The sequence below is a fragment of the Electrona antarctica genome, assembly GCF_951216825.1.
Source record: "Electrona antarctica genome assembly, chromosome: 22".
NCBI classification, from domain to species: domain Eukaryota; kingdom Metazoa; phylum Chordata; class Actinopteri; order Myctophiformes; family Myctophidae; genus Electrona; species Electrona antarctica.
In genome coordinates, this window is record NC_136805.1 from 7818053 (window position 1) to 7845263 (window position 27211).

The 27211-nt window shown below is 43.8% G+C and overlaps 1 protein-coding gene across 2 annotated transcripts in view; it reads left to right on the forward strand.

Moving 5' to 3' along the window:
* The window catches only part of spag9b (sperm associated antigen 9b), an 85217-nt gene that overhangs the window by 41123 nt on the left and 16883 nt on the right, over positions 1 to 27211 (forward strand). The window contains exons 5-19 of one of the 2 annotated variants that reach the window (XM_079493254.1): positions 682 to 829; positions 7610 to 7696; positions 9823 to 10120; positions 11128 to 11215; positions 12022 to 12149; positions 13597 to 13654; positions 15353 to 15505; positions 16014 to 16074; positions 16890 to 17020; positions 17655 to 17711; positions 20664 to 20852; positions 24113 to 24236; positions 25297 to 25386; positions 26030 to 26191; positions 26883 to 27054. In XM_079493254.1, coding sequence (XP_079349380.1) covers positions 682 to 829; positions 7610 to 7696; positions 9823 to 10120; positions 11128 to 11215; positions 12022 to 12149; positions 13597 to 13654; positions 15353 to 15505; positions 16014 to 16074; positions 16890 to 17020; positions 17655 to 17711; positions 20664 to 20852; positions 24113 to 24236; positions 25297 to 25386; positions 26030 to 26191; positions 26883 to 27054 — 1946 coding nt within the window. Of the gene's footprint in view, positions 1 to 681; positions 830 to 7609; positions 7697 to 9822; positions 10121 to 11127; positions 11216 to 12021; positions 12150 to 13596; positions 13655 to 15352; positions 15506 to 16013; positions 16075 to 16889; positions 17021 to 17654; positions 17712 to 20657; positions 20853 to 24112; positions 24237 to 25296; positions 25387 to 26029; positions 26192 to 26882; positions 27055 to 27211 lie in introns of both variants that reach the window. The other variant, XM_079493255.1, reaches the window with a different exon arrangement.

Consider the following 27211-nt stretch of genomic DNA (forward strand, 5'->3'; position numbering starts at 1 on the left):
GCGATGTGAGCTTGCAGCTTTCGGCACATGACACCATCATACGATGGAGCGTGAATTAGGCAAGAGGCTGTGCGGCTGTGACTCAGGAGGTAGAGCAGGTCGTCCAATGATCCATGTATCGGCGGTTCGAATCCCGGCTCCTCCTGTCTACATGTCGAAGTGTCCTTGGGCAAGACACTGAACCCCTAATTGCTCCCGGTGTGCTGGTTGGTACCTTGCATGGCTTCCGCTGCAATCGGTGTATGAATGTGTGTGTGAATGGGTGAATGTGGTGCACGGTCTATGTGAAGCGCCTTGGATAAAGGCGCTATATAAATGCACCATTTACCATTTTACCATTTTGCAGCTTTCGGCACATGACACCATCATACGATGGAGCGTGATTTAGGCAAGAGGATGCCACATCCGCACTATAATGAACAGAAATGACGACAAAATATTATTTAGTTTTGGGTCTGAGAGGCTGAATCTCATCAGATGGTGGTCCGTGGCTCAAATGCCAAATAAATAATGGACCTTGATATGAAAAGGGTTGAAACCCCTTGAAAATCATAGATTTGTGTTAGTTGTGAGTTGTGCCAGTCCTGTAATTTGAGGCTCCGGTCAATTCTCTTAACAACTTAATAATTTTCTCTTCCGGCGCAGTCAGTCATTGTTGTCTTTCTGTCTCTCTTCCTCCAGGAAGGATCGACCCATCTCCATTGGTCTGTTCCAAGGTCCTGGAGGTGATGGCATGACCCCTGACCTCCGGAGGGAACCTGTGGAATCACCATCAGAACCCTGGAGATACAACGACCTGAGTCACTCGCGCTCTAACATAAGCCTCAAGGTAACACACACACACACACATGCACACTAGGACTCTGTTTCCCAAACAGTGGGTCGGGACCCATTTGTGGCTCGCGGACACATTGTTATGGGTCCCCTTAGTTTTCGTTTCCTACATTTTGGCTTTTAATTATTATTTCAAAAAATGTCTGAAAAAAGCGAAACCTTTCATGAATTAATAACAAAATCAGATGATTTTTTTCAGTAATGTCATGAAGAAATGAAAGGAAGAATCAAAGAAATTCCATAAATAAGAACAGATATTTAAGAAGTAGTGAAAATAGCCGATCTACAAGCTCACAACTTGTTTAAGAAGTTGTTTAAGAAGTAGTGAAAATAGCCGATCTACAAGCTCACAACTTGTTTAAGAAGTTGTTTAAGAAGTAGTGAAAATAGCCGATCTACAAGCTCGCAACTTGTTTAAGAAGTTGTTTAAGAAGTAGTGAAAATAGCCGATCTACAAGCTCACAACTTGTTTAAGAAGTTGTTTAAGAAGTAGTGAAAATAGCCGATCTACAAGCTCACAACTTGTTTAAGAAGTTGTTTAAGAAGTAGTGAAAATAGCCGATCTACAAGCTCACAACTTGTTTAAGAAGTTGTTTAAGAAGTAGTGAAAATAGCCGATCTACAAGCTCACAACGTGTCGCTTTGCGCCACGTTGTGAGCTTGTAGATCTGCTATTGTCACTAGTTTGGGTCCCGGGCAAATTATCTAATTTCTGTTTTGGGTCACGGGCTGAAAGGTTTGGTAACCACTGCACTAGGAGACCTGACTTGAAGTCAGATTCCCTTTTTTTTTTTTTTTTAAGATAACCGTAAAAACTGCCTGTAAAGTTGGAAACGTCCGTTTGGATAAAGGAAGAGTGTATTCACACACACACGCGCATTTTCCCAGGGATCTGAGTCGGTGACATCACCGGTTTCATTTCAAACGGCGTCTCTGGAAAACATACGCTCATAGGAAAAGTGTACAATGCTATTCACTCCAGGGCGAGCGAGGGGGACGGATTGATTGGCGTGGCCAGAATTGCTAAGCAGTCTCTGTGTGTGTTTGTGCGTGCGTGTGGCTTAGATCCCAGAGAGGAGAGGAAGTGGTACCATTCGGGGGGGGGGGGGGGGGGGGGGGGGGCCTGTTAACCCATTTTGACCTGAGATCAGATTCTAAAAATGTCTTCTACATCCTGACAGTTTTCTGAAAAAGCTATGTTTCTAATGTCAGTCGTTCTTCGATTTAAAAAAAAATCACACCCGTGTGAACTGAGTGGTGTAAGGTCTTATATAGACTGATCAGCTGTGGTCTGACGTAATGTCTGACGTAATGAAATCACACCCGTGTGAACTGGGTGACCATAGCAACCGTGCTCATTTTTTTAGCACAGACAGACAGACACGTAAACTAACAAAGCCAGTTGTAGGAGTGGTTTACACCACTCAAAAATAGCAGACCTACAAGCTCGTAGCGCGCCACTCGGTGGCGCGCTATGAGCTTGTAGATCTGCTATTTTTCAATAGCTAAAGCATAACGTAATGCTAACACCAAAAGGGGTTCCCGCCCAGAATGGGTTAATCGAGGGGAGAGAGAGAGAGACGAGAGCAGCGGGTGAGGACAGAGTGTCTTCACATTGTTGCCGTTGGAAACCATGCTGTGCACATTAAGGTCCCATCCTGAATGTAAATCACTGGTTCACAAACGGTGTGCTGTGGGTCGGGACACGTTTTTATGGGTCCCTTAACCCATTTTGACCTGAGATCAGATTCTAAAAATGTCTTCTACATCCTGACAGTTTTCTGAAAAAGCTGTTTCTATGTCAGTGGTTCTTCGATTTTTCAAAAATAGCAGACCTACAATAGCTAACATAATGCTAACACCAAAAGGGGTTCCCGCCCAAAATGGGTTAATTTAGGGATGTGCCGATGAGACATTTTGGCCGATATCGATATCCGATATAATTAATTGCTGTTATGGCCGATAACCGATATTAACGATTCATTCTGTAATGAAAAATTATAATAATTGTCCCATTCTGAAAAATAAACATATCTGCACTGCAGGCTTAGGCAAGTCAGATTTTACTTTAATACCTTTCTATTTAATATTGTGAGCTTGTAGATCTGTTCCACCTGTTACTTTCGGCTTGTTTATCTGTAAAGACAGACCGATTAATCGGACCGATTAATTAATCGGTCTGATTTGATTAATCATGCCTATTTAATCTAAAAACTACTAAAACCGGCCGATACCGATGTGTTTGCCGATTAATCTCCCATCACCTTTAGTTTTTTTTTGCTCGCTACATTTAGATTTTAATTATTATAATTTCTAAATATAATTTTCAAAAAACAATCACACTCGTGTGAAGTGAGGGGCGCCTCTTATCATACATCATCACATTCCGGCCAATCGCAATCGGCGTCCTCACTTTTCTGTCCCCTCTTTTTGAGGGGTGCTACTGCTAGCCCATCCTATATACAGGTTTAATGTTTGTTTTTAGTTCAATGTTTGTTTAAAGAACGCCTATTGACAATGAAGGGAAAATGTATGTCATCTTGTCCCTAAACACAAACATTAAATCCCATTAACAATACAGAGAATGTAATGTTTGTGTTGACACCGTTTTGTTTTACATCACCATTACATCACATAATCAACATGAGTTAGACTTTAATATATTAGCGCCCCTCACTTCACACGGGTGTGATTTTCATCCTCAATACATACATTGCTCAGCCAATCAAATCATCGCTATCGTCTAATTTCTCTTGTGGGTTTCGACCATAGAGTATATAAAAGGATAGAGACTGATCTGGTGCGAAGCTCCGCGCCCCCCCCCCCCCCCCCCCCCGTTTTGAAGCACCCGGAAGGACCGTCCACTTCCGCCTTTTTTTAGATTTGGTGCCCAAAATGCGGAGGTGCAAACGCGCTCAACGTTAAAGCCCAGCTGCACGGGGTTTCCCAATCATACTTCCACGGGTCCGCCTGCAGTCCCTCCTCTTACCACTAGGGCCCAGTGCTTCAACGTTGGAAAGCCTCACTGGCCCTTTGGTCTGGACTCTGGTAACCCAAATGTCACCCAGGGTAACCGTGTCGCTCTGTCTAAATGTGGCTGGCGTCACGTTTTTGGGCATGTCATCTTCAAGAGATGTCCCAAAACAGCTGATGTACATGAGCTCATTGCGTGTTGAACCGCGATGCATTGTGAACTTGCAGATTGGCTATTTCCGCTATTCTCCGTGCGACAAAGTTACATGCTGTAGTGCTTAAGGGGTGACAGGCTCGAGTACTTGGGAAAAAGGATGCTACGCACACCAATAAAACACGGCAGAATAATCTAAAAGGTAGACTTTGAAAGACAAAAAAGTGGCCCTCCTACACACTGAATTAATTCTAGGACGCAGAGAATAAATAAACCAACGTTTGGACAGACAACTGCCTTCTTCAGGGCATAGAGCCTGGGCTAGTCCTACAACCAATCACACGGGTTAGAGGGAACACGGGTTCTAATGAGTGCTGAGAGCAATCGGGATCAGCTGTCTCTCATCCGTGGGTCATTAGGGAGGAGTTGTCCTCTCCTCTCTCGCTCTCAATTCAATGCAATTTAAATGAAGGTGAAGTTAAACTAAAATGCACTAAATCACGGCGAGTTGGTAAACTGGCGAGTTCTCCGGATACCCCTGGGTTTATCCTAAGTCCCCTAGCACAATTGAGGTGCAAAGTGAATCACACACACACACACACACACACACACACACACACACACACACACACACACACACACACACAGAAAGATGGTGACTGTAACTCTTTGGATAATGTCAAGTCAGAGGATGCAACACAATGGCATCCCTGTGTGTCTCTATTGATTGCAGGAGACCAGTCAAACCGTGCTCTCTCTGTGTGTGTGTGTGTGTGTGTGTGTGTGTGTGTGTGTGTGTGTGTGTGTGTGTGTGTGTGTGTGTGTGTGTGTGTGTGTGTGTGTGTGTGTGTGTGTGTGTGTGTGTGTGTGTGTGTGTGTGTGTGTGTGTGTGTGTGTGTGTGTGTGTGTGTGTGTGTGTGTGTCAGTCACACTTTGCAGCCTCCTCTCACTCTCTGGCGGTTCTGTTGGTGGTAGAGTGTGTGTGTGTGGGGGGGGAGTGGTGGGCATTGTCAAACCAGCAGAGTAGAAAACGTCGCCTCTTATTGGCTGGTCAGTGCTACTATAGCAACAACAGAGGCTCTTATTGGCTGGTCAGTGCTACTATAGCAACAACAGAGGCTGTTATTGGCTGGTCAGTGCTACTATAGCAACAACAGAGGCTCTTATTGGCTGGTCAGTGCTACTATAGCAACAACAGAGGCTGTTATTGGCTGGTCAGTGCTACTATAGCAACAACAGAGGCTCTTATTGGCTGGTCAGTGCTACTATAGCAACAACAGAGGCTGTTATTGGCTGGTCAGTGCTACTATAGCAACAACAGAGGCTCTTATTGGCTGGTCAGTGCTACTATAGCAACAACAGAGGCTCTTATTGGCTGGTCAGTGCTACTATAGCAACAACAGAGGCTCTTATTGGCTGGTCAGCGCTACTATAGCAACAACAGAGGCTTGATGCCAGTATAGGAAGAAAGGGTATGAGAAGGAATACTCCCATCAGGAGAGAAAGAGAGGGAGGGGATGGGAGAGAGATAGAGAGAGGAGGTTGAAAGGTTCAACGAACCACTCCAAGTTGTCTGAGGTCCCCCAGGGGTCTATACTTGTCACCTCCTTTTTTTTCCCTCAACACCAAAATCTCTTCTCTGAAAATAGCCAATCTACAAGCTCACAACACCTTGAAGTGCTTTGTGAGCTTACCTTTTTTATTATTATTAGTATTATTATTATTATTCTTTTTTTTTTGTTGGCCAAATGTTCACCCCAGAATAGAGACACACTATTGTTCAATGTGCTTAACCCATTTTGGGCAGGAACCCCTTTTGGTGTTAGCATTATGTTATGCTTTAGCTATTGAAAAATAGCAGATACGAGCTTGTAGGTCTGCTATTTTTGAAAAATCGAAGAACGACTGACATAGAAACACAACTTTTATGTAACTTTTACAAAATGGGCTAATAATTGTCTCCACCAGGCCGAAGGCATGGGGAGAGAGTATGTTTTGCACTCCGTCCGTGTGTGTGCGTCCGTCCGTCCGTCCGTCCTTCCGTCCGTCTGTTACCAGCTAATCTCCGGCACCGTTAACCCGGTCGATGCCAAACTTTGCACACACACTCCCTGGATGCCAACGATGAACCTCTGCCCCACATTTTCCAGAACGGCCTGTTATAGCGCCACCATGAGGCAGCTTTTCACATTTTTTACCTAAAACTGCACCGATCTGCGTGAAACGTTGCATGCACACTCCCTAGAGGCCAAGGACAAACCTTTGACCTGCATTTTCCGCATCTGCCTTTTATAAACAATAAACAATAGCGCCACCAGGAGGCCGACTTTTGTAAAACACATTTTTTGATATTACTCCTCCAGATTCTGTCCAAAAATCTCACAAATCGTTACACAGTATCTCTATGGTCATGTTCTCAAGTCGGATCTGTCCTATATTTCATATTCCATCCTAATTGGCTATAATTGGCTTTCACAGTTTGCAAGATTGCCCGTTTTGAACAAAAGCCTTTTCACATTGGCCTGTTATAGCGCCACCAACAGGTTGATTTTTGCAAAACACATTTTTGGAACAAAATGCCTCAAAAACATGTTTATATTAATCCTAAACATTTTGCCAAACATCTCACACAGTCCTATCCTCCTGGTGGAGACCTGTGCCCAGAAGGGCACTTTTTCTAGTTTAACATGCAGCACCCGTCTCGGGGAGAACGGTGCACTGAGGTGAACTGAGGTGAACGGTGAACTGAGGGAGCGATCGTGACCTTTAATGATATACATTGTACCACTATTTATAGAATCTGAAGTCCCTCCCTGGTATTAGTGGATCAAAACAAACGGCGCTGGAAAGTTGGCCGTGCCGTCCCATCGACTAGGGCTTTGGTCAAATCCTTCACAGTAATCCTATTGTGTGTCTCGGTCGGTTCCACGTGTGAAGGCTCTGCACTGCATTAGCTGATGAAACCTTAGACTAGTGTGCGGCGGCCGGCGCCATAAATTGCTAGTTCATCATTCAGTGGCCACTCTCAACATGGTCACCTTCACTGTCGAAGGACGTCAGAAATTCTGCTGGCTACTCAATACGGTGTTTCATGGTTTTATTTGCGGCGGTGGCTCAGGGGTAGAGTGCCTGGATGGTAACCGCAAGGTTGCCAGTTCGAACCCGGGCTCCCCCAGAGTTACTGTCGAAGTGTCCTTGAGCAAGACACTGAACCCCTAATTGCTCCCGATGTGCTAGTTGGTGCCTTGCATGGTTTCCGCTGCCATCGGTGTATGAATGTGTGTGTGATTGGGTGAATGTAATGCACAATCTCTGTAAAGCGCCTTGGATAATGGCGCTATATAAATGCACCATTTACCATTTACCATTTATTTGTATTGCTTCGATTTCTATTTGGGCATTAATCATTAGTTGTAATTATTATTATTATTATAATTGTAATTATTTCTTTACAGGGGTTTGGTGTCCAAAATGTTACACACAACAACTCCCATTAACGTTCTGAATTATTATTTACCTCGATCATTTCAAGTGTGACATAAATACTAGCAATATAATATGACTCGAGTCAACTTTGTTTGCTTTCTTTGCTAATCGCCGACCTTCGCTGTGAAGTCAGGGCTTAATTGTCACACCTCTTTTAATCAGTCGGAGCCTGCATCAGCTTCTCCGGGAAACGCGGAGGGTCAAAGGTCACTGGAGACTTTGGCCAGTCGGCAGACTGACCAGCAGCAGGTAGCAGACGTTGAAGTGAAACCATATAACCCTGGCATCCAGATCCTAATCTACAGTCATTCATACTGTACTCTTGCATTGGGCACAGTGTGTGCTAACCTTTTGTTCCGTGCTAGTTGTGTTGTTGATCGCATGACATTGCAGTGCAGTCTCTGGTATTAGGGCATTAAGCAACTAGTCGACTAGTTTACTAGTCGACTAGTAAATCCACTAGTCAACCTTGTTGGTACTAGTTGACTAGTTGATAAGAAAAAAAATATATATATATTTTTTTCTTGATTTTGTAGGCCTCAAAATCAGGTAGATTATAGTTATAGTCACCATGTACACAGTTTGTACAAATATGTATTTAAAAAACAAAAAAAAGTTGATTTTTTTTAATTTATTTTATGTTTTACATAATAGGTAGTTAAACAACTAGTAAACTAGGCAACTAGTCAACTAGTAAAAATGACTAGAAGTGAATGCCCTATCTGGTATGCAGTGTTGTTTTCGTCGACTAAAACCAAGACGAAAAATGTTCGTCGACTACCTTTTTTCACTGACGAAAACGAAATGGAAACTAAATGAAAACTAAGCTATGATGACTAAAACTGAGACTAAATATACTGACAATTTCTTAAAAAAAAACTAGACTAAAATGTTAGGAAGGGACTAGTGGACAAGAGATCCAGTATAAGTCATTTTACACTTGGTTGCATGCTGAAAATAGCCGATCTACAAGCTCACAACGCGTCGAGCCAAGCTTGTAGATCGGCTATTTAGATCGGCTATTTTCAGCATGTGTATAATCAGTCATTACGACGGCATCCATGCCCGCCAAAATACATTTTAGTCGACTAAATCAACTGTACATTTAGTCGACTAAAACTAGACTAACACTAAGACATTCCAGGTGACTAAAATGTGACTAAAACTACATGAAAACTATTGAAGAGACTAATGACTAAAACTAAAATAGACATTTGCTGCCAAAAACAACACTGCTGGTATGTAAACAATACCAGATGTGGTTTACTGTACATCTCCCTGACAGCCGCATGCTAGTGCTGCACTGCCACCTGCTGTATTACTCGTGTATTGCACACTTGTGTTTGGCTTCCATTTCTGTGTAATCCTGTCTAAAGGTATTGCCCATCTACATCTACCTCCCCAGCACAGCACTGGTTATGAACTCATTATTTCTCATATCTCCAAGTCAAAATCTACAGTCATACTGTATTCTTGCATTGGGCAAGACACATTTTTACATTAGAGGCTCTGGTTTATACTGGCCTTTTTCTTCTTTTTTTTCTTCTTTTATTTTAGAGTAGCCAATTATTGTGACCCCTTTTTTCTCACAATTATTATTAGAGATGCTCCGATAATCGGCCAGCGATCGGTGATCGGCCATATCGGCCGATATTCACTCTGATCAGTAATCGGTATTTACCCCATCTGTGATCGGCAATTTACCCTATCAGGAGAAACTGAACTTTTACTCCATTTAAGTGGTATAAATGTCAATCAGATTTATAGCAGAACATCATTTTGCATCACTTTGTGACAGGCCTAAACATTCTCCCCTTCCTCCCCCACACACAGGAACAGTTTTGACGTAGGTTTGACATATAATTTTGGAAATATTCAAATTTGCAACATTTCACAAGATCAGTATCGGTATCGGCCAATCATGAGAAAAACAATCAGTGATCGGTATCGGTCCCAAAAAACCTGATCGGAGCATCCCTAATTGTTATGCCATTGAAGGCCCCCCCCCCCAACATTTCTGTGTTGCCACATGCTGTTGTACCCTCCTGGCTCAGTGAGGAGACCCCACCGGGAGGATGCAGCGCCTCCATCCTATGCCTCCCGTTCAACCCCTCCCCCACTGACAGCCCACCCCAGTCCGTAGGCTTTCCTTCCCCCGGTTGTGTTGGCCAAAACGGATGTACAGTACCACACCGGATTCGAACCCGTTTGGTTGCATGTAGTGTTTGTGTTTTCGGAAAACCTCTCACAGTGTCTTGTTGTTTCGGGTGGAGCACATCTCGCACGATATCCACGTAATAATAATCGTCCGACTTCGTAGTGGGCCAAACTTGTAACCGTTCTGCTGCTGTCGTCTTTTCTCCCCCAACCTTAAGGATGAAATGTCCGGCACAAGCCGAGGAGGCAACCGGTCCAGTCGGGGAAGCGTCTCGCGGAGTGGGACCCCCATGTCCTCACAGGGGGGAGGGTCAAAGTCCAACGCGCGCAGTGGCAGGACCTCGTTGTCGGGGGAGGACACGACGACCTCCCTGGAACGGCACGCGGGGGACGGACTGAACAGGAACCTGGACCGTAGCAACGGGAAGCCAGAGAACAGCAAGGACATCTCTGGGGTGCAAGATGGCCGGGCGTGGCAGCAGGGCGGGCGCAGCCAGGACTCCACAGCCCTCACAGGTGAGTGGCAGCAGGGCGGGGGGCGCAGCCAGGACTCCAACGCCCTCACAGGTGACACTCAGTGCTAGTAATTACAATAACTAGCCCTTACCCGTTGTGAGATATTGCCCCCACCCGCCCTTGTGGCCGTGGGGGGTACTGCGCCCTGGGTGCGTTTTCACATTTTTAATTCACTAATAATTTAATTATTAATTTATAAGTTGTTAAATTGGAAAAAGGGCTTCGTTAAGACCTCCATATTATTATGGTCAATGCCTGTGGGAAGTGGGAGCGATTGGTGCAGGCGGTGAGGAGAAACGGCAGTGTTTCTGACACACATTCAGACAGACAGACAGACAGACATTGACTGAATTATAGTATGCTGATGATGATGATGATGATATGATGTGCCTGTGATGCAGTGTTGATTTCGTCCACTAAAACTATGAAGAAAAATGTTCGTAGACTACCTTTTTTCACTGACGGAAACTAAATGAAAACTAAGCTATGATGACTAAAACTAAGACTAAATGTCTTGACAATTTCTTTCAACAAATAAAAACTAGACTAAAATGTTAGGAATGGACTAGTGGACAAGAGATCCAAGAAGTCATATTACACTTGGTTGCATCATGCTGAAAATAGCTGATCTACAAGCTCACAACGCGTCGCAGCATGACGCGTTGTGAGCTTGTAGATCGGCTATTTTCAGCAAGTGTAAAATCAGCCATTACGACGGCATCCAAGGCCCACCAAAATACATTTTAGTCGACTAAATCAACTGTAGAGTTAGTCGACTAAAATCTTATGATATTTAGTTAGTTAGTAAAACTAAATGAAAACTATTCAAAACTATCAAAAGACTATGACTAATAAAATTAAAAAAAAGACTGACTAAAATTAAAATCTAAATTTCCTGTCAAAAACATCACTGCTGTGATGTGATGATGAGGGTGTGGTGGCTTAAACAAGTTAAGAGAGAATTTTGAGAATCTGACGGTATGTTGTCTCTCCATGGGTCTCGCCAGATGACAACCTGGAGAAGTCGGAGGTACAGGCCATCATCGAGTCAACGCCTGAGCTGGACATGGACCTCAGTAGCTGCCAAGGAACCAGGTAGGGACTGATCGATGACTCGATGTGCCTTTACCGACTTCATTATCATTTGTCTTTTATATAAGTCCTTAATTATTTTTTTTAGTCAGTACACATATTAGTCAAGTGATCAAGACGGATCTGTCTGATTTCCCCTGTCCATCTTTCCGTCCATCCCTGTGTCTGTGTGTCTGTGATCAGCTAGTTTCTAACACACGTTGGCTTACATCACATAATACACACACACACACACACACACACACACACACACACACACACACACACACACACACAAAGGCCAGGGAGCAGGGCTAATAAGACACCCCCCATCTGCTTATGTCAAAAACTGTGCTTGAACAACCTTTGGCAATTCTCATTTTTAAGTGGCCTTGTTGTAATTATTATCATACATATGTACTTAAATTATCACCCGGGCAGTCATTGTTTCCCAAGGGTATCCAACTGATGCCAAACTAACAGGGCGGCTGTGGCTCAGGAGGTAGAGCAGGTCGTCCAATGATCCCTGGGTCGGCGGTTCGAATCCCGGCTCCTCCTGTCCACATGTGGAAGTGTCCTTGGGCAAGACACTGAACCCTACATTGCCTCCAATGAGTCGGTCGGTGTAAGCTTGCCACCATTGGTGTGTGAATGTGGGAAGTGAGGACGCTGGCGTTGACTGTTCGCCGCTTCACCTCCCAAAGTATGAATGAATGAACCATTGTAAAGGGCTTTGAGCACTTGGAAAAGCGCTATAAAAATGCAATTCATCATTTGAGAAGAGACATTTGAACCTTTTATTTTGTATTCCTTCCCTTTCATTCCGCCAGCACACCAACTAAAGTCGGAGGTTTGGAGAACGTGGTGTTTGACCGGAACACAGAGTCCCTGTTTGAGGAGCTGTCCTCGCAAGGAAATGACCTCATAACAGACATGGACGAAGGCGCCGACCTTTTGGGTAGGAACCCCTCCCTCTTTCCATGACTCGGTGTTATGATGTAGGCTGAAGTAGTAAACAGTCAAGCTTCACATGACTCGGTGTTAAGATGTAGGCTGAAGTAGTAAACAAACCGTCAAGCTTCTGACCACTTTAGTAGGGGAGAGCCGCCACAGTTCACAGCAAATGCAACACTGGAACAGCGTCCGCGTTCGGTTTAATAACTCCCGACCTGTTTTATCAATTGAAAAACTTGAAGTGGTTTATGTGTAGGTCCGTTGCCTGAAAATATGACATATGTAGATAAACAGATCTCTGAGTAAAAGAGTGAAACGTGCAAACTGTTACAACCATGGTGGCTCTCCTCTACTTTGTTTTGCACAGCAATATGTTCAGAAATACCACGTTGAAAGTGGTTAACCCATTTTGACCTGAGATCAGATTCTAAAAATGTCTTCTACATCCTGACAGGTTTCTGAATTTTTCAAAAATAGCAGACCTACAAGCTCGTAGCGCGCCACTCGGTGGCGCGCTATGAGCTTGTAGATCTGCTATTTTTCAATAGCTAAAGCATAACATAATGCTGACACCAAAAGGGGTTCCCGCCCAAAATGGGTTAAACACAATTATTTCCACCAGAATCCAGTGCAGTTTTACCAACATAGAGATGACTGTTGTTTCTCTTTATTTCTAACTGATGGATAGTACCTTACAGATGTGTTCAAGTAGATTAGCAGGGTTTCAGATGTGCTGCGAAGGTTGTTGCATTGTATGAAATTAGTGACGTTGCCAGTGAAACTATTAGTTTATAATAAATATTTGATTCTAATGTCATCAATCAGTCTTATAATATAAACCCTCTCTAATTTGCATCGTCTCTCATGCATGACTATCAGACTACAGCTTACTAGGTAAGAACAGAAATGACTGCTGACTGACACAAGTTTACACTTTACCCCTGTGTTTGTTCTATTCTGTTTTCTGTACATCAGGGTTCCCCAATAGGCCCCCCGAGGGCCATTTGCCCCGCGAAGCGCCCCCTTGTGGCCACTGGAAGAATTTCCCCCCAAAAAAAGTTTTTTGTTTTGTTTTGGGGGGGTGTCCCAGATATAAATGGCATTAAATGGGGGTCAGTAGCGTATGCATGTCAAACTGGGCACCCCCTCAAGGACCACTGGTGGTCCCCGGACCACTGGTTGAGAACAATTATTAATTAATTAATGAAAAAATAAAAAACCCAATTTTTCGCGCGTGTGGACTCGGCCCCCAGCCTGGTTCCCTAGTCAAAATATGGCTTTTGAGGAAAATTAATTGGGGGACCCTGCTGTACATGCAACTGTTTAAGGATTTTCATATGTTTATTCTGTTTTCTGTACATGCAATGTTATAAGGATCTTCATATGTTTATTCTGTTTTCTGTACATGCAATGTTATAAGACTTTGATGTGTATTTCTAATATCATTCTAGGCATGGGCCGTGAGGTGGAGCACCTCATCCAGGAGAATGCTCAGCTTCTCGAGACCAAGTATGTACAACAAATCAGTGTTTTTGGCAGCAAATTTCTATTTTAGTTTTAGTCATAGTCTCTTGAATAGTTTCCATTTAGTTTTAGTCACATTTTAGTCACCCGAAATGTTTTAGTGTTTAGTCTAGTTTTAGTCGACTGAACGTCATAAGATTTTAGTCGACTAAATCTACAGTTGATTTAGTCGACTAAAATGTATTTTGGTGGGCCTTGATGCCGTCATAATGACTGTTTTTACACTTGCTGAAAATAGCCGATCTACAAGCTCACAACGCGTCGCAGCGCGACGCGTTGTGAGCTTGTAGATCGGCTATTTTCAGCATGCAACCAAGAGTAAAATGAATTATACTGGATCTCTTGTCCACTAGTCCCTTCCTAGCATTTTAGTCTAGTTTTTATCTGTTGACGAAATTGTCAATATATTTAGTCTTAGTTTTAGTTTAGTTTTTGTCAGTGGAAAAAGGTAGTCGACGAACATTTTTCGTCTTAGTTTTAGTCGACAAAAACAACACTGCAACAAATGCACATGTAAATGTGTTGTCAACAGTCCCACTGTTGTCGCACAAATTAGGATTGGGTTCCAATCATCATTTGTGAAGCTTGATTATCAAGACTAATAATAAGGATAAACTGCAGTGCTAACACTCACAGCATTATGTTATACTTTAGCTATTGAAAAATAGCAGATATACAAGCTCATAGCGCGGCACTGAGTGCTCACAGCATTATGTTATACTTTAGCTATTGAAAAATAGCAGATATACAAGCTCATAGCGCGGCACTGAGTGCCGCGCTATGAGCTTGTAGAAAACCGTGACAATGTCGCGCAAATCTTTGAATATATATTATTTCAGAGCGAACATTTTTTACTCAAATCTTTGCTTCTGGGGGGTCCCTGGAAAAACATATTTTCAGATGGGGGTCGGCGGCCAATTACATATAATTCTGGGGGTCCTTGATGTGAAATAGTTTGAAAACCACTGACATAGAAACATAGGTTTTTCAAGAAAACTGTCATGATTTAGAAGACATTTTGTAGAATCGTCCTCAGGTCTAAATTGTTAACCACCCAAGCCTCCACACCGGGAGCATGTATTTTGTGCAATCATTTAGCATCTATTTAAACTGCTTGTTTGTTTAATTAATGAGTGCATCCACACAATATTATGTGGTGAATGGCAATAAAGCAACGTAATTATCTTTCAAAATGAGGTTGATTTTTACGGCGAAAAGCATCAACCTTTAACCCATTTTGGGCGGGAACCCCTTTTGGTGTTTTAAACATGTTATAATTTAGCTATTGAAAAATAGCAGATCTACAAGCTCATAGCGCGCCACCGAGTGGCGCGCTACGAGCTTGTAGGTCTGCTATTTTTGAAAAATCATGAAAATATTTTTCAGAAAACTGATTTTCTGAAAAATATATATTTTTTTAATTTCGAGGTCAGGCCTAAATGGGTTAATATGAATGAAGCATCACCTGATCTCTCCCAGAGATGGGCATTGAAAACTAGTGCTCATTCCATATCCATAGTGTTCATCAGAGTACTGGAAACATTATGGTGGTTTCATTCAGTACAATAAAAGATGTTACTCTGGCAGTTATGGAACAATACCGCCACCTTCTGGTTCAGAGAAGTCATTCAGAACAGTTCTCTCGGTCATTGGTTTCTTCTCGTGCATCTTCTTTGTGTCCAGAAACGCGCTGAACGTGGTGAAGAACGACCTGATCGCGCGCGTCGACGAGCTGACCTGCGAGGCGGAGGTTCTACGAGGGGAGCTGGAAGCCGTCACTAAGGCCAAGACCAGGCTGGAGGAGAAGACCAAAGAGATGGAGGACGAGCTGAAGAAGTGAGTCCGTCGTCTTATCTCATTGTTTCCCCCAAACAGTTTATCGGGACCCATTTGTGGGTCGCGGACCAATCTTTATGGGTTGTGAGTATTTTTTTGGTTTCCTATATTTGGTTCTTGGATTTTGAAAAAATATTCCCAAAAACCTACAAAAATCAAAATTCTCTCTTTTTAATTTCATGAAGAAATCAAAGAAAAATCAAGGAAATTCCATACATTAGAAAACAAATGTTTAAGAAGTAGTGAAAATAGCAGATCTACAAGCTCACAACGCGGTGCGAAGCGATGTGTTATGATGAGCTTGTAGATCTGCTATTTTCACTAGTTGGGGTCCTGGGAGAATGTACAATTTCCATTTTGAGTCACAGGCTAAAATGTTTGGGAACCACTGGTCTATCTCATAGAGAAGGTTGACACCCAGTAGAATGTCACCAGACAGTAGTTACACGTGAATGCTCACTGCGTGCGGTACGCACGACTCTGAATCCCTGTTGCTTTTCCATAACAGGCTGCGAGCAGAACTGGAAGAGACCAAACAGAAAGTCAAGACCGGCGACACTGAAGACGATGTGAGTTTGTGATCATGTGCACTGCAGGCACACGCTAGGGCATTAAGCAACTAGTCGACTAGTTTACTAGTCGACTAGTAAATCCACTAGTCAACCTTGTTGGTACTAGTTGATAAGAAGAAAATAAAAAGTTTATTTATTTAATTTTAAATTTTTTCCCCGATTTTGTAGGCCTCAAGATCAGGTAGATTATAGTTATAGTCACCAATGTACAGTACACAGTTTTTAAATGTACAAATATTTTTTTCCATAATAGGTAGTTAAACAACTAGTCGACTAGTAAACTAGGCAACTAGTCAACTAGTAAAAATGACTAGAAGTGAATGCCCTAGCACACGCCATGACACACTCTGCATGTCGTGGAGTGTGCTTTCATACTTGAACCAAAACACACACACACACAACCAAAAATAGCCCATCAACAAGCTTTTTTTGTGAGCTTGTAGATTGCCTATTTTTGGCGAAAGCTCGCCTATTTTTGCCAAATATTCACGTATTGTGACATGCCCAGAAGCCCCAGAATATAGAAGGGTTCAAGTGGTTAACCCATTTAGGCCTGACCTCAACATTTAAAAAAAATCTTCTAAATCCTCCAGTTTTCATATTTTCACGATTTTTCAAAAATAACAGATCTACAAGCTCATAGCGCGCCACTCGGTGGCGCGCTATGAGCTTGTAGATCTGCTATTTTTCAATAGCTAAATTACAACATAATGTTTAAAACACCAAAAGGGGTTCCCGCCCCAAAATGGGTTAACCAGCCCAGCCCAGTCAGTGGGTCACACTGACCGTGTCCTTCCTTGTGCCGCCTCCAGAGTGACGTGCCCACCGCCCAGAGGAAGCGCTTCACCAGGGTGGAGATGGCCCGCGTGCTGATGGAGAGGAACCAGTACAAGGAACGTCTGATGGAGCTGCAGGAGGCCGTGCGGTGGACAGAGATGATACGGTGAGGAGATTGTGTGGCATGTCTTTAGGTAGCATTTCATGTAGATGTAGCACTTTATACTCATAGTTTCAGAGTACAGATATTCTACTGTTAGACAGATGTTAGGTTCTTAGCTTACTTCTTGATGACTATTTTTCATGTATTTGATGTATTACCATGTTCTTGCTTACTGTAAATCGCTCTGGATTAAGAGTGTCTGCTAAATTGTAAATTGTGGTGAAGTCCAGATTCACCTTTACAAATTTAACTTGACGATTAATTGTCACACAGAGATTAACGATATAATTGTGTTTTTTGCATTGAACATTTTAGAACGTTACAATTTGTTTGCCGACGCAATTGATCATTTTTTAATAATTTTGTCTTTACAAAAGAATTGACAAAATAGTGGAAATAATTGATCTGCAAGCTATTTCTGCTATTTTTGAAAAATGTTTGAAAATGTATGGACATTTTTCAACATGGAAATGATTGACGATTATGCAAAGATAATTGCGATTATCTAAAGGAAAAAAAAGATTGGGCGATTATGTAATAATTGTGACAGGCCTAGATTCGCCACCACCGTTCGTTCTTCGCCGAGTTTTCTCTCTTTATAGTTTAGAGGATAATGTGGTTGTCATCCGTCTGTCAGGGCGTCAAAGGAGAACCCAGCTCTCAGCGAGAAGAAGAAATCCAGCCTCTGGCAATTGTAAGCTCCATAAACCCCTTTCTTTAATTACTTTGACATCATTTCTGTACTACAGTCAACCATTTACTGCGTGTGGTTTAATGTTTTTATTTTGTATTTCTACCTTTTTCTCTTTTATTTCATGTGTTTTGTTTGATTTCTCCAGGATGTAGGTAAATGTTGACATGCTAGTGGTGTCTGCCTTGACTGGCTTCTCATCTCATCTTGACAGCAAACTCGTAACAAAAGGAGAGCCAGCCAGAGAATGGCTTCTTTCTTCTTGCATGTTGTGCAGGAGGATGCTAAACGCACACCATTCTGTTGTGCAGGAGGATGCTAAACGCACATCTAAAAGAGTTAAGTCTTAAAAAGACAAGACTTCTTGCATGTGTCAAATTTTGTTTTTGTTCCTTTTTGTTGAGTTTGCCGAGTTCAAAGACATCAAGCATAGTCAAAGATCGCAACGGGGGAAACACTGAGGCAAACACATCAAAGGCAAAGTCTTTATGGTGATTATGTCGACGGTAAAAAGTCATGAATCTCAGCCATTCCCTGCTGTTGGCTCTCCTCCTGTTGTCGAGTTTCTTCATGAGTGACTTTGGCGTGGGTTGAACAATTGACAAACATTTGGTGCAGGTTTATATGCAAAGTGATTTGCTGCGTGTGGGGTATACGTTGGAGAGAAGATAAGTGATTTAAAATCTTTGTTCTCTCCTGCCTGTTTTTTTCTGTGTCCCCCTATATTTTTGCCTGGTGTTGTGATGTCTTGTGTGCAGAAGGTATGTCATGTTGCAAGAGCCGGTAGAACGGGGAGGGAGCAGAGAGATGGGTGGGGGGGAAAAATAGGGACCTTAAATTGTCAGACATTATGCATAATACTACATGAAAACTACTGAAAGATGACAGAAATGTCATTAATTTACGCAAACACTGCTAAATATACCGTATGTGTTTTTGAGTATGAAACTGAATGAGCCGTTTTGAGAAGCGTGCTGAAGCACAGTTCCGTATCTATCCGTGCAGCTTGCTGTAGAGAAGTAACACCTGGGATTTGAACTCGGGTCTCCCACATGAAACCACTAGACCAAAGGGATATCCCTGTGGACCGGGGAGATGTTAGACTTTTGAGGCCATCAGGCAGAGGCTCTGAGACGTGGCTCTGAGCCACTGCTACAGAGACGTGGGTGGCTCTGAGCCACTCTGCTACAGAGACGTGGGTGGCTCTGAGCCACTCTGCTACAGAGACGTGGGTGGCTCTGAGCCTCTGCTACAGAGACGTGGGTGGCTCTGAGCCACTCTGCTACAGAGACGTGGGTGGCTCTGAGCCACTCTGCTACAGAGACGTGGGTGGCTCTGAGCCTCTGCTACAGAGACGTGGGTGGCTCTGAGCCACTCTGCTACAGAGACGTGGGTGGCTCTGAGCCACTCTGCTACAGAGACGTGGGTGGCTCTGAGCCACTCTGCTACAGAGACGTGGGTGGCTCTGAGCCACCCTGCTACAGAGACGTGGGTGGCTCTGAGCCTCTGCTACAGAGACGTGGGTGGCTCTGAGCCACCCTGCTACAGAGACGTGGGTGGCTCTGAGCCTCTGCTACAGAGACGTGGGTGGCTCTGAGCCACTCTGCTACAGAGACGTGGGTGGCTCTGAGCCTCTGCTACAGAGACGTGGGTGGCTCTGAGCCTCTGCTACAGAGACGTGGGTGGCTCTGAGCCACCCTGCTACAGAGACGTGGGAGGCTCTGAGCCACTCTGCTACAGAGACGTGGGTGGGGAAATGACTCTGCTACAGAGACGTGGATGGGGAAATGACTCTGCTACAGAGACGTGGATGGGGAAATGACTCTGCTACAGAGACGTGGATGGGGAAATGACTCTGCTACAGAGACGTGGGAGGCTCTGAGCCACTCTGCTACAGAGACGTGGGTGGGGAAATGACGTGCCGTAGTCAGGCCAGCCTGTTCATGTTCCATGTTGTTAACTAACAGCCCGATCAGTGTACTCCATTAACCCTGCACTTCCTGCTCTCCACCACTCACTGGAGTGGAGGAGACGCGCTCTCAAACCGTGGGTTGGCTTCAGTTGGCCTGATGCATTATTGAGCATTTTTGGATGGGATCGCCGCCTTCCGTCTGGGGGAAAATGGACTATTATGCACACACGCCATTTTGGAAAGAACTTTAGGGCCCCTTCCCTACTTCTTACACAGGTGTTACCGGCGCTGATACCAATGAAGGCTCTGTTCCATTCTGGTCAAACAGAGTCTGGGTGCTGCTATTCCGGCTCACTGGAAACACTCTGCAACCCCAGTTGGGTCTCCAAAAGGGTTCCAAATGGCCCCGTACGGGTGTGTAACTCCTGAGAGTGTACGGGTCCATTTGGTTCCATTTGTGCACTCTCAGAGTTATGGGGGTCCCTGAAATTAAAACGTTTGAGAAGAACCCACTGCACACTAAATGGAACAGAACCGTAATTAGCATCATCGGTAACACCTGTGAAAGGAGTACTAGGGAAGCGGCCTGGAAGTAAGACGAGTTAGGGCCGATTCATACTCCTATTTTACCGCTGTTTCGGCGCTGTAGTGCCGAAATGATTTCGGCTCGTCAGACATTTTCAGTAGCACCGAAGAGCTGACTTTAGGACGGTACCCGCCCCCCCGAACCTCAAATGACGTCACATTGTAGGCTCTACAGAGCCGAACCGACTTTTATTCGGCTCTAAAATAGGAGTATGAATCGGCCCTTATTCTGTCACTGTGTGCATATTATAGTCCATTCAGACTTGGCATGGTGTGTCTCGGAGGGAGTCCCGTCCCGTCACGTCCGTTACCCGTCCTTGACTGTGTGTAAACCCAACCTCTGCTGCTACTGCTTTGTGTGTCCACCCTTCTATACGTGTCTCTGTGTGTGTGCTCTTCTCCCTCTACCCGTCCCTCCTCCTCTGCTGCCGCCCCCATCCTCACATCTCCAGTTTCAGCCGTCTGTTCAGCTCGTCGGGCGGCGCCGGGCCCAAGAGGCCAGGGGTGTCGGGGTCGGAAAGCCCCGGCGTGAACGTCAAGTACAACGCGCCCACCTCCCAGATCCAGCCATCGGTGAAGAGGAGGAGCAGTGCTCTGCAGCAGCTGCCCAGCGACAAGAGCAAGGCCTTCGAGTTCCTCAACGAGGAGTACGTTCGTATGAATGAATGAATGAATGAATGTCCTTCGCATGATGTTTTTAACCTCTTTGGCCCACCACTGTTTCCCCCCCAAACAGGTGGGGCTAAAGGGACCCCGTCTTTAAGTCGCGGAGCAATTTGTATAGGTCGCGAGTAAATATCTCCTTTTTTTTTATTTCAGTATGTTCGTCAATTAAAAACAATTCCAACGTTTTTTCAAAGTCTTTCATAAATAAATAAATAAATCATCCATAAATACATACAGAAATCAAAATGGCAGATCTACAAGCTCACAACACGTCACTTCGCGCCACGTTGTGAGCTTGTAGATCTGCTATTGTCACTAAGTTTGGGTCCTGGGTAAACGTCTAGTTTTGGAACCACTGCTTTAGCCTGTAAGTGTCGTTAGTAGTGAACTAGCGATGTGTAATAATCAGAGCAATGGTTTTAAAGCTGTGCCATTTAATATTATTAATATCCAATCTAAATCACGCAAGGGCTTGAAAACTTACAAGATCAGCTCATTGTCCCTGATTACAAATGCTGTACATAATATTTCCACAATCCGCTTCAGTGGTCAGTGTGTATCAAAACACTTACCTCTTGCTGCCACTCGAGGGCGCCAATGCTTGTTTGAAGTGTGAACAGTACATTGCAGCAATGAATCATGATGTTGCTTTCCCCCTAGTGGTCAAATGGAAGGCCAATCATCTCCCTACAGTACTGTCTGACACTCAGTTACATTTACATTTGGTATATAATTTGCACAACCACGTTCAATCCATATAGAAACATGAGGTATTTCAGAAAACTGTCAGGATTTAGAAGATTTTTTTTATTTCGACGTCAGGCCTAAATGGGTTAACCCATTTTTTTAGTTAACCCAATGGGTTAACCCATTTAGACCTGAGGACGATTTTACAAAATGTCTTCTAACTAAATCATGACAGTTTTCTGAAGAACCTCATGTTTCTATGTCAAAGTCAAAGATTTGAGTTAAAAACGTTCGCTCTGAAAGAATATATATTCAAAGATTTGCACCACATTTTCACGATTTTTCAAAAATGGCACATCTACAAGCTTGTAGCGCGGCGGCACTTGGTACCGCGCTATGAGCTTGTAGATCTGCTATTTCTCAATGGCTAAAGTATACATCCATAATGCTTAGAACACCAAAAGGGGTTCCCGTCCTGAATGAATGAATTTGCATTAACATACTCTACCATGCAGATTGGTCAAAATATATTTTAATTCACACAAACGGTTATGTGCAATATCATTTAATTCACACACAAACGGTTTGTATTGCAATATAATTTAATTCACACAAACGGTTATGTATAGCAATGTCAATTAATTCACACAAAAACGGTTGTGTATTACAATGTCATTTAATTCACACAAAAACGTTATGTATTGCAGCTTCACTATTTTCTGATCTGCTCGCTGTAGTACAGTAAGATGTGTGTCCGTCCGTCCGTCCGTCCGTCCGTCCGTCCGTCCGTCCATCCATTGCCCCAGGCCAGCTATGGCCATATAGCATGGTTGGATGGAGCTCAGCCATGAATAACTAACGACCCATCTAGATGACGCGCCAACATAACCACGTAAATCTATACTAAGGCCTTACGACGAATAGAGATCGGAGCAAAGGGCAAATGGGGCTGAGAGGAGTTGCGTCCCACAGCCCTCACACGGGGCTGAGAGGAGTTGCGTCCCACAGCCCTCACACGGGGCTGAGAGGAGTTGCGTCCCACAGCCCTCACACGGGGCTGAGAGGAGTTGCGTCCCACAGCCCTCACACGGGGCTGAGAGGAGTTGCGTCCCACAGCCCTCACACGGGGCTGAGAGGAGTTGCGTCCCACAGCCCTCACACGGGGCTGAGAGGAGTTGCGTCCCACAGCCCTCACACGGGGCTGAGAGGAGTTGCGTCCCACAGCCCTCACACGGCATTGTAAAGCTTAACGGTGGAGAATCCCGGTTGGGGAATTCCCCGTCGGGAAAACTGACAACCCAGAGTGTTTTTTAGCTGTCTATTAAATCATTCAGAACGGGAACCCCTTTTGGTGTTTTAAGCATTATGTTATACTATTGAAAAATAGCAGATCTACAAGCTCATAGCACGCCACCGAGTGCCGCGCTACGAGCTTGTAGATCTGCTATTTTTGAAAAATCGTTAAAATGTGACTCAAATCTTTGAATATATATTCTTTCAGAGTGAAAGTTTTTAACTAAAATCTTTGCTTATGGGGGGCCTGGGACAACATATTTTCAAATGGGGGTCGTGGCATATTACATATAATCTGTGGGGTCCTTGACATCAATGAAAGGAATGGAATACACCCGCACACTGTGTATTTGCTCGGTACATGAGTATTTTGTTTTTGGTGCAACCACTCCAAGGAACAGCAATGTCCGTCCTAACCTATGTGACTATGAGTACCAGTAGGGGCAAAAGTGGAGCTGTTGTGCCAGAAACAGAGAGAGATAGTGTTGCACTGTTGCCTGCTAATTACAGACAGAGAGAGAGAGAGAGAGAGAGAGAGAAGCAGGGGGCGAGGGGAGTTGCACCACTCAGTTCACACGGGTGTGATTTTTAATGCAACGTTTCGGTCCCTCCAGACCTTCTTCAGTCCTTGACATGAAATATTGAGAACCACTGATATAGAAACATGAGGTTGAGAACCACTGATATAGAAACATGAGGTTGAGAACCACTGATATAGAAACATGAGGTTGAGAACCACTGATATAGAAACATGAGGTTGAGAACCACTGATATAGAAACATGAGGTTGAGAACCACTGATATAGAAACATGAGGTTGAGAACCACTGATATAGAAACATGAGGTTGAGAACCACTGATATAGAAACATGAGGTTGAGAACCACTGATATAGAAACATGAGGTTGAGAACCACTGATATAGAAACATGAGGTTGAGAACCACTGATATAGAAACATGAGGTTGAGAACCACTGATATAGAAACATGAGGTTGAGAACCACTGATATAGAAACATGAGGTTGAGAAACACTGATATAGAAACATGAGGTTGAGAACCACTGATATAGAAACATGAGGTTGAGAAACACTGATATAGAAACATGAGGTTGAGAAGAACCACTGATATAGAAACATGAGGTTGAGAACCACTGATATAGAAACATGAGGTTGAGAACCACTGATATAGAAACATGAGGTTGAGAACCACTGATATAGAAACATGAGGTTTTCAGAAATGGGTTAACAAGCATTCCTCCTCCCAGGGCGGTGGAACCGGTGTCCAGGAGGGAGCAGAAGAGGGTGCAGTACCAGCAGGTCAAAGCCCACGTCCAGAAGGAGGACGGCAGGGTGCAGGCCTACGGCTGGAGCCTGCCCAAGAAGTATAAAGTACGGAGACATGAGACACCACAGCATCTATGATACCACCACTAGGGCTTTAAGCAACTAGTCGACTATTCAACTAGTCAGACTAGTATATGTATATCCACTAGTTGACCTTGTTGGTACTAGTTGACTACTTGACTACTTTTTTTTGTACGCCTCAAGATCAACTGCTAGATTATAGTTATAGTCACCAATGTACACAGTTTATAAATGTACAACTATTGTTAAAAAAAAAAAAAAAAGAGGGGGGGAGGTTTACATAATAGGTAGGCCTAGTTAAACAACTAGTCGACTAGCAAACTAGTCAACTAGTAAAAATCACTACAAGTGAAAGCCCTAACCCACACCTAATTGGAGTTGTTCACAACCTGTGGGTCGGGGGGGTCCCCGGATTACAGTGAAGTGACCATTTAAGCACTTTTAATACCTCCAAAAAAAGAAGTGCAACAGCAGGGATAGGACCTTATTTCTATACACGGATAAGAGAGGACGTTCCTACAGAGCCAAGCTGCAGCCATAGCAAAGAAATATAATACATATCAGGCTGACATACAGTAGCGTCTTGTAATATTCAGACTGCTAGGGCATTTCACAAGGAGAAGGTTAAGAACACATGTCTTTTAACCCATTCTGGGCGGGAACCCCTTTTGGTGTTTTAAACATTATGTTATAATTTAGCTATTGAAAAAATAGCAGACCTACAAGCTTGTAGCACGCCACCGAGTGGCGCGCTATGAGCTTGTAGGTCTGCTATTTTTGAAAAATCGTGAAAATATTTATTTCAGAAAACTGGAGGATTTAGAAGATTTTTTTTTAATTTCGACGTCAGGCCTAAATGGGTTTTTAACCCATTTTGGGCGGGAACCCCTTTTGGTGTTAGCATTAGGTTATGCTTTAGCTATTGAAAAATAGCATATCTACAAGCTCATAGCTTGTAGGTCTGCTATTTTTGAAAAATCGAAGAACAACTGACAGAAACAGCTTTTTCAGAAAACTGTCAGGATGTAGAAGACATTTTTAGAATCTGATCTCAGGCCTAAATGGGTTTTTAATGATTTTCCAGGTGCCCAACGGACAGGCAGAGAACAAGATGAAGAATCTGCCAGTTCCTGTGTTCCTCAGACCGCTGGATGAGAAAGATGCTTCTATGAAGGTATCAGTGCTTTTGTTTTTATTAATTGCACATGGTCGTCTATAACGGTGAATAGTGTATGGTAGTGTGTCTCTCGTCATCTTGTGTGTTATTGCAAACCTAATGTGTCGTGTGTGCAGCTTGTTATATCCACCTTCTCAGTGTTCTGTAGTACAGCTGTTGGTACCGTCCGTACCGTGTGAACATATTTTTATATTGTATTGTGGTCTTTGATATTTATGCATTTGTAACTCTGAAAGCGTACCAGCTCAGTGGCCTTGTGGTTAGAGTGTCCGTCCTGAGACTGGGACGTCGGGGGTTCAATCCCCGGCCGGGTCATACCAAAGACTCTGTTAAGTCCCTGCTTGGCACTCAGCATCAAGGGTTGGATTGGGTGTTAAGTCCCTGCGACATACTAGCGTCATGTCCAGGGGGTGTACTTGTACATCAAGCTGCCTCACGCCAAAGAAACGGGAGATTGGCTCTTGCCTTATGGGCCTCATGGCTCGGCAAGGCTTACTAACTCTGAAAGTGTACAAATGTTAACCGAATGGACCCTTCCAGGTCCATTTCGGTTACATTTGTACACTTTCAGAGTTAAATGAACACTCCGGAGTATACATTGTGGCTTTGAGTTGGATGTGTGTGTGTCTGTGTGTCTCAGCTTTGGTGTGCGGCGGGCGTGAACCTCTCGGGGGGTAAGACCAGAGACGGAGGCTCCATCGTAGGAGCCAGTGTGTTCTACAGTGACGTGCCGGGGCCAGAGAGCCCCAGGTGGAGGACTGGGTCCCAGAGCAGTCTGGACAAACTGGATCAGGACCTTATGGTATGCTGCACGGCCAGCGCACATTCACTCACTCAGACACACACACACACATAATGAAAGTGTAAAATAGTAGTATTAACCCATTCAGGACGGGAACCCCTTTTGGTATTTTAAGGATAATGTTATACTTTAGCTATTGAAAAATAGCAGATCTACAAGCTCATAGCGCGGCACCGAGTGCCGCGCTATCAGCTTGTAGGTCTGCTATTTTTGAAAAATCGTGAAAATGTAGCGCAAATCCTTGAAAGATTATATATATATATATATATATATATATATTATTTCAGAGCGAACATTTTTAACTCAAATCTTTGCTTCTGGGGGGTCCCTGGAACAACATATTTTCAAATGGGGGTCGGCAGCCAAATACATATATATTTTTTGGGGGGGTCCTTAACATGAACATGTTTTGAGAACTGTCATGATCTTTGAAGACATTTTGTAGACTCATCATTTTGTAGACTCATCGTTTTAAACATTGTTATAATTTAGCTATTGAAAAATAGCAGATCTACAAGCTCATAGCGCGCCACCGAGTGGCGCGCTACGAGCTTGTAGGTCTGCTATTTTTAAAAAATCGAAGAACCACTGACATAGAAACATAGCTTTTTCAGAAAACTGTCAGGATGTAGAAGACATTTTTAGAATCTGATCTCAGGTCAAAATGGGTTAAATATGTGTACGTGTTCAGGAGCAGCAGAAGGAGCTCCGTCAGCAGGACGAGCTGTCGTCCCTGGTGTGGATCTGCACCAGCACCAAGGCCACCACTAAGGTCGTCGTCATCGACGCCAACCAGCCCGGAAACATGCTGGAGAATTTCTTTGTGTGCAACGCCCACATACTGTGCATCGCCACTGTACCAGGTCAGCGCACACACACACACACACACACTGTATTGTGTATAGCGATATAGTAACGGCATCGAAAATAAATCGTTTCCAATTTCAAGAATCGGAAGTATATCGAAATGCAAACGGCAACATATCGTATAGTTTGGCGATGTATTGTATCGTATCGTTT